The sequence below is a fragment of the Phocoena sinus genome, chromosome 1 (assembly GCF_008692025.1).
Source record: "Phocoena sinus isolate mPhoSin1 chromosome 1, mPhoSin1.pri, whole genome shotgun sequence".
NCBI classification, from domain to species: Eukaryota; Metazoa; Chordata; class Mammalia; order Artiodactyla; family Phocoenidae; genus Phocoena; species Phocoena sinus.
Genome location: NC_045763.1, coordinates 40,340,338 through 40,360,216, shown reverse-complemented (window position 1 = coordinate 40,360,216; position 19,879 = coordinate 40,340,338). Strand labels below are relative to the sequence as shown.

The window sequence follows — 19,879 nt, the reverse complement described above, 5'->3', positions numbered from 1 at the left end:
CAATCAATAGAGCTGGAAGGTGCCTCAGGCCAAGGGCAATTGAATCCCAACCTCTTAGTGGCATTAAATAAAGCAATATTTATTTTGCTTTTGGTGCAAATATACTTAATCCAATGCAGCTCATTGATAATGCTGAAAAACTGCTGTGTTTGAGGGACGATTGCATGCGTGCCCCATACATCTCCCCTTGTCAACGCCACCCTTCCAGGAGCACACAGCCCTGCCGTGCTCAGGACAAGACTGACCTGGAGGCACCAAACTGCCTTTTTCTCCACCCTTTAGAGGATATGGAAAGGAAATCACAAGGAGGGGAGTTAAAATCATTGTTCTCATTCCAGCTGCCATTATTGCAACAGGGATGAGGCACATCGCCCTTCACAAGATGGAGCTATTTATTTGCCATTTAAATAATGTTCTCTGGAACCATGTATCCCTGCCGTTGGGGAGGAGAGAAGGAGAGAAATACTGGAAGAGCAGACAGAGGAGTAGCCTAGCAACTCTTTCACAGATCACATAGCCTCCATGATGGCTGGGGGGACCCCAAAGGGTCACTGGGTTCAGTAAGACCTGGGTTTGAATCCCAGCTCTATATTCTAGTAGCTATCAAGTGACCTTCTCAAAGTCATATCTCTCTTGGATTTTATTTGCTCGTTTATAAAATGGGGAGAAATACTACCTACCTCACTTGGCTATTGTGAGAGTGTCTAGCATGTAACAAGTGCTTAAATACTTTTCAAAATATGTCTTCAAGTAATTATCTAAACCTTGTTTACAAACCTTCAGGGGATTTGTTCATGCACTTGTGAATCTATTCAATAATCTATTTATTCAATAGATATATTGAACCTTCTCAGCACCTCAGCCTATAGTAGGGAAGTTGGAGTGGAGGTAGGCAAGAGGACACAGACATATTCCCTGACCTCATCGGGCTCACAGTTTGGAAGAAGAAAGAAAAGGTACTCAAGAGTATCTCCAACTCAAGAGGAAGAAGTTATATATAAACTTGACTTTCATAAATTTGGGTTTTCTAGAATGGTCCTAATGTCAAATATTCAATATTCTTGGTGCCATAGATAGCCCCACTCATGTCAGAACATGGGTCCTGATTTTGAGCTCATGCAGAAATTTTACCTTGAAAATAAATAGCAGAATAGTAGAGGACCAAGGAGACACAGGCCCAGAGCAGAGACCCCAGATTTCATACTAGGGGACCCTAAAGTGGCAACCATAGGGGTGAGAGCCGGGCATCTGGAGGTCATCTTGTCCATTCCCCTGTCTTTAGGCAGCTGAAACCACTGAAGAGTAAGAACCTGCACCAGCAGTGCCTTCCCAGTGCCTATAGCCCAGGGAAGGACACAGCACAAAACACAAGCATAACACTGTTAGAAATGCCTAGAATTTCCAAGCTTTCTACTTCCCTCACTTCGCACATACCATGAACTCTGCCTGGCATGCTCTCTCGTGTCTTGACTTTGGCAAACTCCCATCTTCTCTTCAAAGCTCTGAGCAATGTGAGAGCTCCTAGAGGCAAGGACTGGGTCTGACGCAAATCTCAAATGTTGGAAAACGCGTGTAATTAATGTTAAGATATTGGTAACCCTTAACTATTTGGCATTTCTTTTAAAAACTGTATCAATCCTTTTTCTAGAATATTTTGTTCTCCTTGTATTTCAACTTCCCTTTATTCAAAATGTATGCTTCCTCCAAGTCCCTAACATTGGAGGTAAAGTCCAATTATTGATGCTTTTGAATCACTTAATGAGAGAGCTGGAAGAGTCCTCCATGAGTGAAGTATAACACCCTCGTTTTACAGAGAAGAGCATGGAGCCCAGGGGAGGGAGGTGACTTTCCCAAGATGATATAGATATTAGAGGTGAGACCTGTCCCCCAGCCCCTAGCCAGGGCTCCTGCAACTTTACTAAGATGTTTTCTTCAATAAATAGCACTCTTTCTACTGATAGACTGGTTGCCAATAGAAGCAGTCTTTAAAAATCATCTCAGAAAAACCCAGCACAGGTACTACTGATTTCAGAGTTCCACAAATGCTTTAGCTTCTGAAGAGCTCCAGGATTCTTGGGGATTGGGTTGTCTTTGAATCACCAGCCGTACTCTGCTTTCATCTGTAGGCTGGATCAAGGAGTGGATCTTTCAGGATCTCTCACCAATAACACTTTTCCTTCAGTTTCAAATCTCACTTTTTTGAATCAGAGAGGCTTCCTGGAAGCAGTGTGGCCAGGTGTGAAGACCATGGAGCCCAGGGCCAGGACAGCTGGATTCCAGTCTGGACCCTGTGGAGTACAGGTTAGGCGACCTTGGAGGAATGGCTTACCTTACCCTCTCTGGCCCTCAATGCTCCCACTTGAAAAACGCAATCCACCTGTGTGGCTGGATGGTTGTGAGAACTGTATCTTATGAGATAGGAAAATGCTTGGGAAAGAATGAAATGTTCATTCAACAACTAAGTCTTTAATGTCCACTGTAGTCCAGGCTCTTTGTCAGGTACCGGAATACAAACACAAATACGACATCATCCTTGCACTCGAGGAATTCATGGTCCAGTGGGGAAGACAGACTCAATAATTACTATATGTTGTGCTGTAGCCACTCCGATGTGGGAGCAGTGGATCATGGGAGCAGAGGAAAAGCACCCATCCCACATTTGCGGAGAGTAAGTCAGCAAGCCTTCCTGGAGTAGAAGATATTTAGGTTTAGACAATTTCAACGACACCACAGTCACCACCACTGCCACTGTCATCACTGGCTACCATTTATTCAATATTCATTCTGTCTGAGGATTCTGCTGGGCCATTTACAGACACTAGTTCATGTATGCAACCCAGAAGGTCGAGGATATTATCCTCATTTTACATATGATAAAACAGAAGCCCAGAGGGGTTTTAAAAGAAGAAATTTTGAAAAGGTCACAGAGCTGGTAAGAAGTACAGCCAAAACTTAAGCCTAACTGACTCCCAAAGCTTCTGGCCTTCCCAACGTAGCCTCATTGTTCTGTGTGACTCCGTGGGGAAAGACTGAGACTGATGGGTGAAGTCACGGGAAGACAAATTTCAGCTAAAGAGGAGGAAGACTTTCTTAACAGAGCTGTCCAAGAATGGGATAAGCTGCCTGGGGAGGTGGTGAGTACCAGGTCCTGGAGGCATCATGGAACAGCCTGGTGACTTGGCCAAGACTTTGTTGAGGACATTCTTGTTCGGAAGAGGGAGAGGTAGGTAAGCTAACCATCTCAAAGGATACAGTTTATGATTAAGTCCTGTCATCAACGACAATGTTCCCTTCCAAAGTTTTAGATGCTCAGTGCGGGCTGGAAAAGCTCTCTGGGAACAGCACCCAGACCAATGGTTTTGTCTCCTTGGTAACCATCCATCGGGAAGTGGGCAATATAGGGGCCTGCTGGAATTTTCTATAAATTAGCCCACAGAGCCATACGGTTATGGATGCTCTCAGTTAAAGAAACAGGAACTGACTCCGCCACTTAAGCAAAATTGGAATTTATAGGAAGGGGCTTACAGAACGAAGCAGAAGCTGGAAGACCAGACTTGGAAAACAACTAATTAACAGAGTAGCTCTGGAGGGCAGAAAAATTGGCTGTTGGCAGGAATAATCTATCTCTCTTCCACGGTAGCACTGCTGTATGACCCAACTCCCAGCGTGGCATCACCTAGTCCAAATTTAAGTGCTGGACAGAAGTAGCTGTTGCCTGAGTCTCGGTTTCCTGCCACTGCCCTGGATGCCAAGTCATTGGGCCCATCTCTCTTCTGGGGTAAGAGAAAAGGCACCGCCACCGTGTCATCATCTTTTAATGATGGAAGAACGAACTCTCCCTAATGCTGCCCCATCTAATCACAGAGTTAGGTGCTAGGAATTCCCCAAAGAAAATGGGCAAATGCCTACTACATTAAGAGGAAACAGAGCATGGGTGTGAACTCAGATCTGCCTGATTTCCAGACTGGGGAGAAAGACAGGAGGTCATCCCTGACCACTGCTGTCTGCTGCCCACTCCAGCCCCTGATGGACCACAGACCGATTAGTCTGTGCCACTTATATAGCATGTAGCACAAAACAATGATAAAGTACAAGGAAACAACAACATAACATTTTTGATCTGCTATTATGTGCCAGAACCTGTACTAAATTAAGTTTGTCCTCACTTAATCCTCATAACATGGTCCTGAATTATAAATGTACATAAGCCTGTGAGCAGAGCTTCTTTCTCCTGTTAGACTATGTTTCTTGTGAGCACGGAATGTCAGACTGCTTGTAAACCAATCCTGACATCACCCCTTCTCTCAAGCAAGTTGTTTATAACCCTCTGTGCTTCAGTTTCCACATCTGCAAAATGGGAATAATAATAGTACCTCCCTCATAAGGTTGACATAGATAAAGTATTTCACACTTAGTAAAGTACTTAATTCTTGGGACAAAGTAATGTCTGCTGACTGTGACCCCTTGACTGTGGTGATGATGCTGTTGTGACCTGCATATGACTGTTTCTGTCCCCACTCTGCCATCAGTGAGAAGCCAACACCAGCACCCAATTCATTTAAGTATAGCAATGCGAAGACGAAACAGTGAACCTCCATGCCGGGCACTCGAGGCCCTTACATTTCCCCTCCCACTCCCTTTACAGCTCACCATCACCACCTCTTCACTACATACATACATAGTACTCTGATCCAGTCAGATCAAATTGTCCACCATTCCCCCAATAGCCTGGGTGGCTTGACAGTTCCTTTCTTTGCTTGCACTTTTCCTTCTGCCCCCGACACCTGGAAAAGTTCTATTCATTCAGCAAGATCCAACTCAAATGGTTTTTCCTCAGTGAAGCCTTTCCCTGTGTGTCCCCACGAAACATTCGTTATTCTCCCACAGGGTTCCCAGCCAGCTTACTTTAAGTGATGGGGGAAATTATTATTATTTACTCCCCAAAAACAACCCAACCACCTTGAAGGAGGGGTCCTCAGTAGAATCCTCTATTTTTCTGAGTAAGATGAGCAGTGGGGATGTAAATGTAACAAGCTGAGAGGGAGTTGAGTTTTATTACTTAAGGAAATAGAGGGGGTGGGAAAATAAGTAGGGATGGGTAAAATAGTAAAATAAGATGGGATAGAAAAGAAAAGGGGGACAATTTGAGCAAAGAAGGGGGGGAAAATTTGGCAAAAAGTTCATCAGTTTTGAATCTGGTTAAAAATCTGTGAAGAGCAGAATTTTATCCTATAGCTGATGGAGAATCATAGATGAACCTTTTTTTTTTTTTTTTTTTTTGCGGTACGCGGGCCTCTCACCGCTGTGGCCTCTCCCGTTGCGGAGCACAGGCTCCGGCTGCACAGACCCAGCCGCTCCGCGGCATGTGGGATCCTCCCGGACCGGGGCACGAACCCGTGTCCCCCGCATCGGCAGGTGGACTCTCAACCACTGCGCCACCAGGGGAGCCCCCATAGCTGAATCTTGATCAAGAAGGCAAGATTGTCATATTTGTGTGGGAGACGTTCTGGGGACAGGAAGAGGATGGATGCGGCGATTTGAGTTGTGTGCAAGAACAGGGTTTCTGAAGTTGCCCCTCAGCCTGGGCTGGCCTGGAGAAAGCCTACAGTGTGCAAAGGCCCAGCAGAGGGAAGCGTGGGCCCAGAGACCTGGGGGTGGTGCATCTTTCCAAGGACAAGCAAGGCTTTGAGTCGATCTGGAGGTAAAAAGGGAAGGAAGAGGGATAGCAGGTGACCAGAGGTCACGGTCCCACTTGCCCTGGTGAAGTAATTAATGTGCCCATGGGAAATTGTGGAGAAGGTGGGAAGTGTAGCCTTCACTGAGCAGGTGACCTGTGAGCAAAAACTGGCACTAAGTGAGAACGAATCACTCAGCTACCTGGAGGAAGAGGCTTCCAGGCAGAGGGGACAGCCTGTACGAGAGCCCCTGGGCTGGAAGCACTCAGTTTGTCGGAGGAACAGTAAGAGGCCAGAACCTGGCACAGAAGAAGCAGGAGTGACCGTGTTAGGAGCTGAATTCAGAGAAGATAACGGGTGGACCACATGGGCACTTGTAGCTGGTGGTAAGGACTTTGGTTCTTACTCTGCATCTAGCAGAGAACCATTTGAGCAGAGAAGGGACACCATCAGACTTATGTTTTAATAGGATCACCCTGGGTGTTGTGTGGAAAAGGAGGAGGGTATGTAGGGTGAGAGGTGGGGTAGGATGATGCAAGGGTGGAAACAAGACCAGGTAAGAGATTATTACAATACTCCGGACCTTGGTCCAAGCTCAAGGTGATAGCAGTGGAGGTGATAAAAAGTGCTGGGTTCTGAGTATATTTTGAAGGTAGACACAATGGATCGGCTGTGGGTGTGAGACAGAGAGGAACAGTGGGGAAAGCGATGGTTTCGGTCTGAGCCTTCCTTCTGGCCCTGTATTGGAGACGCGCATGCGTCTGTGGTCTCAGGGCATGGACACAGAAGTGAGACTGCTCCGCAGAAATATGTTTGAACCTCTCCGTGACTCAGTTTCTTCTTCCGTAAAGGAGGAATTATATAATAGTGACCTCATCGCGTTGTTGAAAGTGACTGAATTAACACGTGTTAAATGCTCAGCACTGTCTCTGGCAAAAAACAAACAAACAAACACGTGCTAGGTAAGTGACATAATGACGGCTCCTGTACTGACTCTGACTTTGGGTACTGCCTAGGTGCTCTCTGATGGGGTTCGACCTGAACCGTCACTGGCTGGATCCCTCTCCATGGGCCCACCCCACCCTGCATGGGGTGAAACAGCTCATCATTCAGATGTACAACGACCCAGTGAGTAACTGAACCCCCTCAGCAGCTGCTGGTCTTATGGCTTGATCTGGGAAAGGGCAGTGTTGTACTGGGAAAGCCCACTAGGGCCTGCAAAGTAGGAATTCAGGGTCAAAACCCGGGAGGGACTAGGCCTGCTGGTCTCTTCTCTGACTTGGACAAGTGCCTCCCCACCCCTCATGAATACTGGCTTCAGTTGTGGAGATCTCGTGGGGTGGAGGAAATATACCAGAGCACATTTATCAGGGCTCTTGGGTTACAAGCGAAAGAAATACAACTTGAACCAGTTTACACAGAATAGAGAAGTTTTAGAAGAGTCCCAGAGCCTCATATACAGTTGAAGACTGTAGCCTGGCCTCCTGCATCTCTAGGGAGCTTGTGTCAACTGTCACATCCAGTGGTTCCCCCACTAGAGAGTGACTCAGTCTCATATTCTAGTTCCAGTCCCAAGAGGGACTGGAGTTCCTCTGGGCAGGAACTGGAGGACACGGCCACCTCTGGGCAGGGCAACTGTGGCCCAAGAGGCAAGGATATGTAAGGACAGGACAGCCTCGCTGGAATCATGTAGTTGACCTTGGGGTGTGTGATGGTAGTGATGAATCTGTTCCTAGAGAAGAGGGCCTGCTATTCCCGAAAGAAGGGGAATGGGGATGTCCACACTGAGTTTGCTCACAGGGACATGACTTTGTGGGAAACAGGAGAAGACATTGGGGTTTCATAGCTTAGAGAAGAAAGGAGGCCGACCACCATCATTCTGTCTGAAGAGTTGTGAAGGAGGATAGTCAGACATCTTCCAGGTGGAGGCCAAAGCAAGAGGTAAGGTCGATAGAGAAATAAAACTTCTTAACCATTAGAGCTGCCTGAGGACGGAGTGGGTGTGTGACCTGTGAACTTGGCCTTACTAAAAGTGTTCAACTTGAAGCTAAATGACACTGTCGAAAATAGTGCATGGAGGAGACTCAATTGTTTGGAAGACATTATAGTGAGACTACGTCTGAGTGAGTCTCTTCCAACATTGATGATTGTGATTTATGACCCCTTGACTGCCATCAGGTGACAGACAGTGATTGCTAAGACAGCAAAGGTCCCGAAGTTGGGGTATTTCAGTGATGCACCCGTGTACCTCATTCTACTCACTCTCTTTGAAGATACCAACAAGAATATCCTAAATTAAAGAGCAGTATGTATTGACCAGGCAGAATTGTGTACATCAAAACAAAGGTATATATTAGAGCAAAGGATTAATGAAAAAGTAAGTAAGTCCTTAGGTGCAAAGTAGTTAACTCAACTGCCACTTTTATCTTCCTCTGTGATCTTTGCTTCCCTAGGTCTTTTCATAACCCACTTGCTGTCAGGGCTTACGTAGCATAGCTTTAGTATATCTGCTTCCTTCTGCAATTCATCCCTCCTTGTCTACAGAAGAAGGTGTTAGCTATACTCTCCAAACCCCGTTATTACGCTGAACTTTTGATCCATCCTGACCACCTTTCCTGGCAGAGAAATGCTGTTTCTGAATTGCTCAGGAGATGTCTGTTGTCAGCTGGGTTCTGTCCCCCAGACCTCGGTGTTAACTGTAGTTTCCCTGATAGAATCATGACACCTCCTTCTTCTGCCACCTTCTTATTAAAAGAGGACAGCCCCTACCTTTTTTCTGATCTGGCTGATAATAGCTATTCAATAACTCTTTGTTGAGTTGCATTGGATTGAACATGGCAAATTGTGTTATGCCCACTGTAATATGGTTTATAGATACTAAAAGCTATTCACAGAGGGGACAACGAGGCATGATCAAAGAAAAGACACGAGGCAGGAGAAGTGACAGAGTGGGGGGCCTCAGAAAAAAATGGTGTTTTAGGTGAATCCCCGAGGAGAGAACTGGGGGAGGAACAGAAGGGAGGGCGTCAAGTTTGCTAAAGAGAAGAGGCATCAGCCTGCCGTTGCCATCATCAATCTGAAGTCATTGATTTGCTCCCAGGCAACTGGGCACTCGATCCTGTTACAGAATACAGATCAGGCAAGGCCGAGCTTCAGAGGTATTAGGATATTCTTTGTGCTATGACTAGATGGATCATCACCTGGTTGGACCTTAGTAAACACACTTGGATGCTGAGGGAGGTGTGGGAGCTGCCTTCTTCCTGAAAGTCCACTCCTTTACGCCCCAAGCAAGGATGTAGGACACTAACATCAGAGCCAAGCTGACCTGGACCAGGACCCTGGATCCCTCCGTCTCTTCCTCTCTTCCCCGCCCCCCTGCCCAGAATCTTACTCCATTCTTTCCTTCCTTTTTCCACAAATATTTATCAAGTAGTTTCTAACTACCAGGCATTGTAGTCGTAATAGTGAACAAAACCCTAACTCTTACAATCTAGTGGGAGAATAAGCATTAAATAAGTAAATACTGGTAAATATAGATTTACAAATTGCGTCAAGGGTTACCAAAAGAACGTACAAAGTGTGATCAGTAGAAAGGACGGTTGAAAGTTTCGGCTTGCCCAGGGCAGTACTGGTTTATACCCATTGTCCTGGAGTATTTATTAATGGTACGTACTTCCACTCTTAAAAGCATCCCTGTTTGGATGACAGATTACACTATCTCTCTACCTAAAAACTACGTGAGGGACTTCCCTGGTGGTCCAGTGGGTAAGACTCCGTTCTCCCAATGCAGGGGGCTCGGGTTCGATCCCTGGTCAGGGAACTAGATCCCACATGCATGCCACAACCAAGAGTTCTCATGCTGAAACTAAGAAGCCTGCATGCTGCAACTAAGAGTTTGCATGCCACAACTAAAGATCCCACAGGCGCAACGAAGGTCCCATGTGCCGCAACTAAGACCTGGTGCAGCCAAAATAAATAAATATATATTTTTTAAAGGAAGAAACATCAGAGGTGTTTAAAAAAAAGCTATGTGAAAGCACCTAACACAATACCGGATGTGTACCAGATCCTCAACAAACATTATTTGTATCCCATTCAAATTCACATTTGACTTCGAGAGTCAATGTGCCCAGCTGTAAACACCGCAGTGCCCCAGGCATCTGCCCTAATAGCGTTAAATGTGTTTCTACCCTGGATCTTCACCATCACAGACATCATCAGAATCGCTCAACCCCAGAGCTATCTAAAACTGCCAGGACAGCTTCTGACCTTGTTTCTAAATGCTCACAACCTCACACCTTCCATCCTGGTGGCCTTCTGCTTACAGGATCAGCAGGCAGAGAATCAGAAAGACCCTTGCTGATGGGCAGGGTCTATATCTGTGAGCATTGGTGTGTGTGTGTGTGTGTGTGTGTGTGCGCACGCGCGTGCATGCTTGCATCCCCAGGGGGATCCAAGGAAGTTTTTTTTCAAGGAATTTGGACTGGACCTTTAGGAATGGGAAACATTTTATCAGGTGGCTATGGGTTAGGGACGAGGGAGGTGACAGGGAAAGGGGAGAGGGCTTTCCAGAGCAAGCTGAGCCACAGAATGGAGGTGGGAGAGCTCAGCTGCTGGGGTGGGTATGCAGCATATACAACAGGGCAGCTGTGAGGAAGCTCATGGGCAAGGAATGTGGCTTCTTCCTGTGGTCCAATGCTCTCTTCTCATTTAAATCAAAGTCTTAGGCCCTTTTTTAATCTGATTTTTAATTGAAGTATAATAACTGTAAAAACAATTAAGGCAGTGGAACAAAGTGCTTCTTGTCGGGAATATTGTAGCGCACAAGCTCTCTCAATCTTGAGAATCAGTACCATCGCTGAAGAGCCATCAAAACCGCTTGAGCGAGGGAGAGAGATGGATGAGTAAATAGTACTTCAGTCCATTCAGGCCCCCAATCTAGAAACCCTAGAGACATCCTAAAATTTAAATCCACCTGAGGCTCTCTCCCCTGCTTAAAACCTTCCAGTGACTCCCCATTATTTGTGGGATAAAGGCCAACGTCCCTGACGTGCTATTCAGGACGTGTCCTATGTGTATCCAGGGTGGAGCGCAAGAACACGGCACCAGAGAGAATATGATGTTGAATGATAGATGCTTTAGAAAGTGACTAGGTCTGCAACGTGGAGACTAAGCGGAAGAAGAGTGCCCGATAGGCACTGATGGCAGGGGTGCACGTGAGAGACGATGAGACGCGAACTTGAGCGTGGCCAGGGCTGCTGCCAAGAAGGATGCCCAGGAACGGACATGGGAGGTGAATGCGTCCCCTCCTGCCCTCTCCTCGGCCCCCTGAGTCCCTCAGAGCCCAGGGCTGCTTTGTTGAGAAGTCTCTATGCTCTGGGGTGATTCCCTGTCTTTTCCTAGAGGAGAAAGGCCTGTGTTGCTATAACAACTTGGCTGCAGCTCTTTTAGACAGATCCGTTTCCTTAAATCATTTAAGGAAAATTAGTTGCCATAACAACACGGAGCAGTTTTTCAAACAGAGCAACACAGGGCTGGGTTTTTTTTCCCTGCTTGCCTCCTGTAATCCTCAAGATAAGCTGCTCTCTTTCTGTCAGATAAATAAATAAATTATCACACGTTTACGCGCAAACAGAGCGGTCCGGCGACACGGTTGGATAACACGTGCAGGACAAACACTCATTCACACACACACAACATAGAAATATGCAGAAAATGCACATGTTCACATACATAAATCAGAAAATGTTTTTATGTAAACATGGTAAATAAGAGATAGACACAGACAAGTACATGGTTATACACAGTCACACAAAGGAGAGGTACACAAATGTACAGACAGCACAGTTTCACAATCCGTTAAAAAAGAAGGAAATGGCCCATGAGGTCTGTTCTTAGGGTGAACAGAGGTTTCTCTGGTCACCAGACCAGAAGGCTCTGAGATGGTGACTCTCGCTAGAATCCACAGGCCACCTGCAGGTTAGTACCTGACAGTCTGGCGGGAGAACCCTGCTGGTGGAAGGGTAAGTTCACCTGGGCAAGGACGGGCGTACCGGGGAGAAGGTTGGAGGTGTCCCATCTGCATCCCATACACACACTTAGGAGGAAACCAGGAGAGCAAGAGGCACAGCCACGGCATCCGGGGTGGGATAATTCTTTGCCCCCATGGCAGGATGTTTATCTGTCCCTAGGAGCAGGCTGTGCCACCCCAGGTGAAAACCACATCCCCGGGGCGTTTGCAAACTATCTCACCAAGGCCTCAGGAACTTTGGAATCTGGACAATGGGTCCCCAGATTTCTGTTTCATCCCCACATCTATGACTTTATTATCCCAGAGGTCCCCTGCAGGGAGAAGCTAGAACTATGTGGGCTGATCTTTGCGGCAGCAAGAGGGCCTTGCGGGGAATGTAACTCCCCCATCAGAGTGGCTGAACCATGGATTTGCTTGGTGCTCTTAGGCAAGTCTCTTCCCCTCTCTGAGCCTTCATTTCCCCCCATCTATACACTGTAGGGGTTGAAGGATGATCTCCACAGGGCCCTTCTGGCTCCAAGTCTGTGTCATCTTGGAGTTGTTTCTTGGTTATGTACGCTCCACTGGTGTGCAGAATTTCATGCCAGGGCACAAAAATCCTGGCTGCTGCAGGGAAGCACAGGAAGCATTCCCGGAGTGAATGCCGGTGAAGGTGCCCAGCACGTGGCAGAAGCTCCATAAATGTCAGTTTCCTGAGCCTCGGTGTGCCCATCTGTTAAAGGGAAGAACAGTCCCTGACCTGCTTAGCTCGCAAGTTGGAGAGAGACACCCCATTATATGAACATGAAGCATTTTGTAAAGGTGAGGAAGGATTATTGCCGTGGGGCAGCATGGAGAGGAATTCCCTGCGGAAATGTCCAGACTGCCCCGGCTGCTAAAGGTTTCAAGAGGAGCAGAAGCAATGCACTCACACCACTACCCTAGGTCACACACGTGGGTCTACTCCAATGCTTTCTTCCACGCCTAGCAGCATGGCCCAGGAAATCAGTAAATAGCCAACAGGGGAAAGGTTGAATATGGAAGTAAAGGCTGGAAGTAAATGTGACATTGTACAGGGGGCTCTGAGTTCATGCAATTTTTACAGATTTTCCTACAACAGTTTGAGATGGTTTATGAAACTTTAAAGAATTTTAAGAGAAATCGTTACTTTTCTAAAGGGTAACTTCCCCCTATCATAAAAGGTGTCGTTTCTCTACCTCTCTAGATTATAGCTTTGACTGTGGCAGCGAGCAGGGTGGATAGATGGAGCTCTCATGTCAGAGCAATATTCCTGTCAAGCTGGTTGTTTCCTCCAATTTCTCTAACACCTTTTCATGAAAGATTCTGGATGCCTCTCACCAACTAACTAGATACATATTGTTTCAACTGCATGGGGACCAGCAAAGCTTCTAGAAGTTTCCCTCTGAGTCAGGTCAGTTAAGCTCTCTGTGTCCTATTTTCCCTATCTGTAAATGGGGATCAACAATGCCCATCTCATGAGATTTCTCTCAGGATAAGATAATATGTACATAAATAACACTCAGTAGTAGGTATATTAAAAATGGAGCTATTGAGATTTTATGCATTTCGTCATTACAGCACTTACCTCACTGTCCCCAACCCCACCTCCAGCTCCTATAGCCCACCACAGACTGTGATCCCACCAAGGCCCTGAACTTCACCTTGGTCACTTCTGTATCCCTAACACCCAACGCAGGGAGGGCACAGGCCTGCCGTGAATGCGTGTTGGGAGAGAGAGAGGAGAGACAGGTGGGTAAGAAGAAATCCGCTCACCAGAGCCTGGAATGCGCGTCTGCACAGTGTCCTGAAGAACGTGTGGGAATCTGATGAATACAGAGGCGCGGACGTACACACGCTACCAAACGCGAGGCAGACAGCTAGCCGGAAGCAGCCGCAGGGCACAGGGAGATCAGCTCGGGGCTTTGTGACTGCCTGCAGGGGTGGGATAGGGAGCGGGGGAGGGAGGGAGACGCAAGAGGGAGGAGATATGGGAACATATGTATAACTGATTCACTTTGTTATAAAGCAGAAACTAACACACCATTGTAAAGCAATTATACCACAATAAAGATGTTAAAAAAAAAAAGAGAGAGAAGAAAAAGTATTCAAGTCAGGAGACACGCTTAGCCACTCTCAACATCCCCCTTCTTCAGAACCCACCTCCAGCCCTACCGCTTCTAAGATTTCCCTGAACACTTTGGCCCAAAGTCTATTGATAGACTTTGCTTCTGTCTCCTGGTGGTTTATCCCATCAACATTTATAGAGTGTATTCCATGGGCTTGGCGCCATAGAAGCATCTCCTCTGACTATAGGTTCCATTTTCTCAGCTAAATTGCAAGCCCCTCCAGTGCAAAGGATCTGCCTTCCCCTCTCCGCTGCCCTGGGCAGGGCTGGCTACTAGCTGGCGGCTCAATGAGGGCCTCTTGAGCATTGATTGAAATGCAGTTCTCAGGAAGGGTAGTTGTTTGGATGTCTATAGGCAGCCCGCAGAGCTGGGCACACCTCCCGGTTAAAGCGCACATCATGCTGTGTTTTAGTGATAGTTTCCCTGCCTCCTTTACGCTGAGCTTCTCAAGGGTAGAAGCTCCATCTTTTCCAGTGTGCATCTCCATCACCTGGCAGGGTCCCACGCTTGGTAGGTCCTCAAGGATGGTTTGGGGAAATCTCGGCAGCTCCCTCATCTGACCCATTGCCCCTTATCAATATAGCACAGGAACATCCCAGAGATATCGACCTCCGCAACTTTCTCACCATGCTGCATTTCCATGGACTCATCTTCGTTCCTTCATTTATTGCCCCTGCTAATCCCTTGTCGTAGAATGCTCTCACGTATGGAATCTTCTCAAGCTTACAAATTTGAAAATTCCAGAATGTTAGAATCCAGCCATGAGGATCTCCGTCACAAATCTGAAAATTCTAAAATTCTTCTCTTCACCCCTCTCTGCTGCCCGTATCTGCTTCACTTACCCTGGTTTCTAGGTTAGACCAAGCGTGCTTCCCCATTTTTCCTATCCCATGAGCACCCAGTTATCCAGGCCACAGTGAGTTAAAAAGAGGTCTCTGTGGACAGCTTGAGAATAATCTGGGAGTAACCTCTTTACACTTACCCAAACACTCCAGTTTAACTCCAGGTCATCTCTTCCAGGAACTTTTCCAATTCACCTACCGCACCCATTTCTCACCCCTCCAGCAAACTCCTCCCCTTCTCTCTTCCAGGCCCCTGGACCGAGAGCATTGGGATCTGCACACAGCCTGCCACCGCATTAGAGGCTCAGCTGAGCTGGCCTGTGACAGACTACAGGTTACATTTTAGGGTGTTTTGTGTGCAATGTGTGTGGAACTTTTCCAAGAGTTATTTTTGGCTGTTACTGTTGGGAGACTCCTGCGCCAAGGATGAATTCATGCTGGTACATCAAATAGCATATTGCATTTCAGAAATTGGCCTTAGCCACGGGAAATCAAGTAAGTCAGATGCCTAATTCGTCCACCATTCACCGTGCTGGAGAGAGCTGAATTCTGATGAAAGGGACCAGGCTAAGCACTGTGTCCGCAAGAATTGAACTGTCTAACCTTTCATCCAGCAATTGCCCCATCCTCCTGAAGTACTAATGCCCACCTCCCAAGCCTTGTACCGGCCCCAGGTGTCTGGCTGTGAGAAGTCTTATCAGCCTGGACACAACTTGGCCTTCCGTCCAATGAGCTTTGATGCTCTCCCACTCAGCAAGCCATTCCAGGCTCCTATTTCTTGCTTTTACTACAAAGCTAGTAAAGGGTATACATAAAAGAGTAACTTCCCTATAGCCTTCAAAAGGGAAAAATCATTCATTTATCCATTCAACACACATTTTCTGAGCCCAAGCCCTGTATACCGGAGTACAAAGGCAAATAAGAAACAGTCCCTCCCCTCAAGGAGCCGATGATCCAGAATAGAGCAGTGGATTTCAAACTGCTTTTAGAAAAATTGCAAGAGGTCTGAGGACCCCCTCACATGGGGCTCCTCTCCATTTTAACCAGAAAGGTATAATTTTGTGGCTAAGAGCTCAGGCTCAGGCCCAGGCTTTGCTACTTTGGGCAGGTCTCTGAACCTTTTTAAGCCTCAGTTTTCCTTGTTTGTAAGAAGCTGTTGTGAGGATTAACTGAAGTGATCCATGTGCCTTGCTTCAGGCACTGTACAGTCATGTGCCAGGCACACTTATCCTCAAAAGATTTTAACTATTATTAGTATAAAATATGTGTTTGAATAAAGGATTCCAAGGCCATAGAAAGTCTGCAAACCCCTGGTCTAGCGTCCCAGACTCAGTAAACCCATGATGGCACGACAGGGTGGGAAGTGTTATGATAGACAAGTGATCTGGGTACCATGTGGGAGAAGCAGGTCATCCCAACTGGACTTGGTCAGACAAGTCAGACAAGACTTGCGAGAGAACGTGACCTCCGAGATGAGCCTTGAAGGAAGAATAGGAGTTGTTTAGACAAAGACCACAGGAAGTATTACAGGCAGAGGGAACAGTGTGTGTGAAGACATATGTACTAGACTGGTGAATATACTCAGGGAATTCCAGGGAGTTTGGTATGTGGGGATGGGAGGAACTCAGGGCAAGGGACTGGAAGTAAGATTGGGCGCTAGGCAGCGGCCAGTCATAAAGAGCCCTGTTGGCTACCCCAGGGAGTTTGGACTTGATCCTGAAGCCGTGGGAGCTTTCCTTCAGGGAGCAGGGAAGACATGAAATTTAAAAGAGAAAAACAATGTTATTATGACTTTCTGGGGTTTAAAATATGTTGGTGTGTTTGTAGCTTTAGCCAGCAATTGCGGTACTAGAAACCTAGGCTAAAATAATCTGAAGTGTGAGTAAGGATTTATACAAAAAAAAAGAAAAGATACCACAGAATCATTGTTTATAAACAGTAAAAAAAAACAAGAAAAATTGAAATGCCTAATAGTGGGAAACTGATTAAGTATATCACAATATATTCATGTAATGGATGTTATAATATTGTGAAAACGTCTATGCTGCGATTTTAAGTGAAAAAAAGATAAGACAAAGTTGCATATGTATTATATGTTAAGACATATAAAACAACCAGGTTTCAAAATGTACACAAAAAGAATGGAGGTAAACTAGATATTAACAGTGGTATTTCTGGGTAATAGGGTTGTTTTCTTCTCCCCCCTTTTTTATGTTTCCCAACAGTTTTCCATAAATATATGGTAACTTTAAAATTGGAAAGAAGTTATGGAAGGAGGAGGGGACCTGACTACCCATATATGAGGAGGGAATTTATTTTATTTTATAAAACAGAACCAAACTCATCAGAGTCAAGTGCTTGGTTCTGGGCCAGTCCCTAGGATAAGAGCCTCATGAAGCCAGGTCAGCCCACCTTACAGAGGGAAACTGGAAGCAATCGGTATCATTTGTGCATCCGTCCCTCTAAGTAGCCATCCTTTTATCTATCTTTCCATCCAACCATCCAGCCATTGTACCTCTACTCTGTTCAAAATGCCTGTCCCAGGGCTTCCCTGGTGGCGCAGTTGTTGGGAGTCCGCCTGCCGATGCAGGGGACGCGGGTTCGTGCCCCGGTCTGGGAGGATCCCACATGCCGCGGAGCGGCTGGGCCCGTGGGCCATGGCCGCTGAGCCTGCGCGTCTGGACCCTGTGCTCCGCAGTGGGAGAGGCCACAACAGTGAGAGGCCCGCGTACTGCCAAAAACAAACAAACAAAAAAACAAAACAAAACCAAAATGCCTGTCCCAGAGGTACCTATATCCAGGCTCCTAACATCCTAGGAAGTCTGTTAACTCCTCTGCACCCTCTTTGTAAGCATTACAAAGACTTCTCATCTCCCCTTCCCCGGAGCAAATCTCAGATTGTGCCCTTTTTCCCTACTTTGGCCCTTTGCTCATCTGCTAAGTCTTTGGCTTTCAAATACTGTCCTGTCAGCCAGGACCAAAGGCAGACCCTTTACTCTCAGGGAGGAAGAGGAAGAGCTCTGCAGTCAAAAATTGCCTCCAGCTTCCAATTCTGCCTCTTCCTGTCACCTCACTTCTCTGAGCCTCTGTGGCTTTATCTGTGAAATGGGGTAGTAGCATCTCCTCACAGTGGTGTTGTGAGAATTAAAGAAGATCCTGCATAGAAAACATTTAGCACTCAGCGTGGTATTTCCTAAGGCTGGTACATTGTAAGCACTCAATTAATGTTAGCATTTATTCTTACTATAAGCTCAAATCCAGTAATATACAGTAACTGATATTTCAATGTTAATTTCACAAAGCCATCTTCAGAACATTGTCACTATCTTTAAACTGTAGCATTAAAAAAACAGCTATAGTTCTGGTTATCGCAAGAGCATTGCAAGAAGTTCTTAAAAGATAGACTGGGAGCAGGTGTAGGCTTTATCTCAGCTTCTCTGACCACTCCCCAACCTCCGTCTGTGACTCAAGCTTTCTTCAGCTGAGCTAATAACCCTTAATTGGATGACAGTCAACTCAGTTCCAGGCATGGAGCCTTTCTCTCTTATGGCTTCCTATATTTGTCTGTTCTGATCCATTCTGTGTGGATTTTACGGTTTAACCTCTGGTGGGCAAGTGGATTTCCATCATTCCTAGGTTTTGGGTATATGTGCATGTGTGTTGGGGCAACCTGCTATAATCCCTAAGGGCTGACGCCAGCAAAGATGGTTCTAAAGTGAATACCATTGACTGTGATCCTCCAGACCCCTTGGGGTGATTCCAGACCCCACAGGTGGCATGGGGTGGGATGCACTAGCAGAGGCTCTGGAGGAGGGCTAGCTGGAAGGCGGAGTTTGTACGCTGGTTGGCAGCTAAGGCCATTTGTCAGAAATGGCCTCTCACTGGCTATACCTAGAGGGCATGTCAAGGCCAAAGCTTATCTTTGGCACCACCAGTGCACACTCAGCCATCGAAAGAGTTGACTTACTCAGGCTCCCTCTTACAAGAGGACAATTTCTTTCCTGTTAGAGTTTAGCTCTAGGCTGTGACCTTGCAAACTCTTCCAATTGCTAAAGCGTGTTCTTTAATAGACATTTCTGTTACGTGACAGGACGTTCTTGTGCAGATGGGGCAAATGAAAGCGGCTGCTTAGGATCCTAGGCGGGTGGTGGGCTGAGGAAGGGGGAAGGCGCTGATATTTATTGAGCATCTATTAAGTGCTAGGCATTGTCTCATCGAACCCATCTAACAGCCTTATGAACTGGGCGTCATTATCCCCATTTCTTAGCTGAGGAAACTAAGGCTCAGCGTGAAGGGCACCCCCGCCCTCACCCCACCGTAATCTCTCCCGGTGCTCACATCTGTCACTCCACAGCAAGCTGATTGCTTTACGTGCTCGTTTTTCTCTACTCAACTGTGAATTCCTTGAGGGATAAAACTATGTCTCTGTCACCTCTGCATTCTCTTGCCCAGAGCATAATGCCTAACACATCAGTAAAATGTCAGTTAAAGGAAGGAGCAAATGAAAAGCATTAGAACCTGCAAGGTCACACAGCTGATGGGAGCAGAGCTGAAGTGGAGTCAGAGCTGCCGGATCCCAAAGCCCCTTTCCTGGTGCAGGTAAGGTGAGCGGGCTCCGCAGGGGCCGAGCAGCCAGCAGGACCTCAACAGTTCTCAGGAGTCTCCTCTTTTATCTCTAAAAGACATGTAAATGGCCAACCTAGAAAAGAGGGATTCTGTTGATTTGGCTTCTTGAGTATGATGACACCTCTGTATAGCAAATGTTCAGAATGACCCCCATAGTCTTTATGTTCAATTGACATTATAAATGGATATACCAGCTTTATTCCGTTACTTTGGGTACCCTGCCCATCCCCCCAGCACTGTAAGGAACACTTGGAATGAAATCCTGGATTGAACGCGCCAGGCAAGTCGGGAGGTAGATGGAGTCTTGAGTGGGGTCAGCTGACACCAAGTCAGTCGAGAGGTTAGCACGTCAGGATGCCTCCTCTTTATTCACAGACCGGGGCGCCACCTGAGAACGCATACATCCCCAACTTCTCCTGACCTGGGTACTTTTGGCCTTGAATTAGTAACTTAATTCTGGCCTTCTGGGGTCTCACAGCTCACTTAGTAGAGCCAGAGAACTTCAGAGCTGGAAAAACTGAAGAGGTGCCCCAAACTAACCTTTCATAGAAAGAGAACATAGAGCATATGAGCCCAGGG

The 19,879-nt window shown here is 46.6% G+C and overlaps 1 protein-coding gene across 1 annotated transcript in view; it reads left to right on the top strand.

The window, feature by feature from the left end:
* The window catches only part of AGBL4 (ATP/GTP binding protein like 4), a 1,318,619-nt gene that overhangs the window by 1,195,297 nt on the left and 103,443 nt on the right, over positions 1–19,879 (top strand). The window contains exon 9 of the mRNA XM_032637699.1: positions 6,692–6,803. Within this exon, the coding sequence (XP_032493590.1) occupies positions 6,692–6,803 (112 nt within the window). The remainder of the gene's footprint in view (positions 1–6,691; positions 6,804–19,879) is intronic.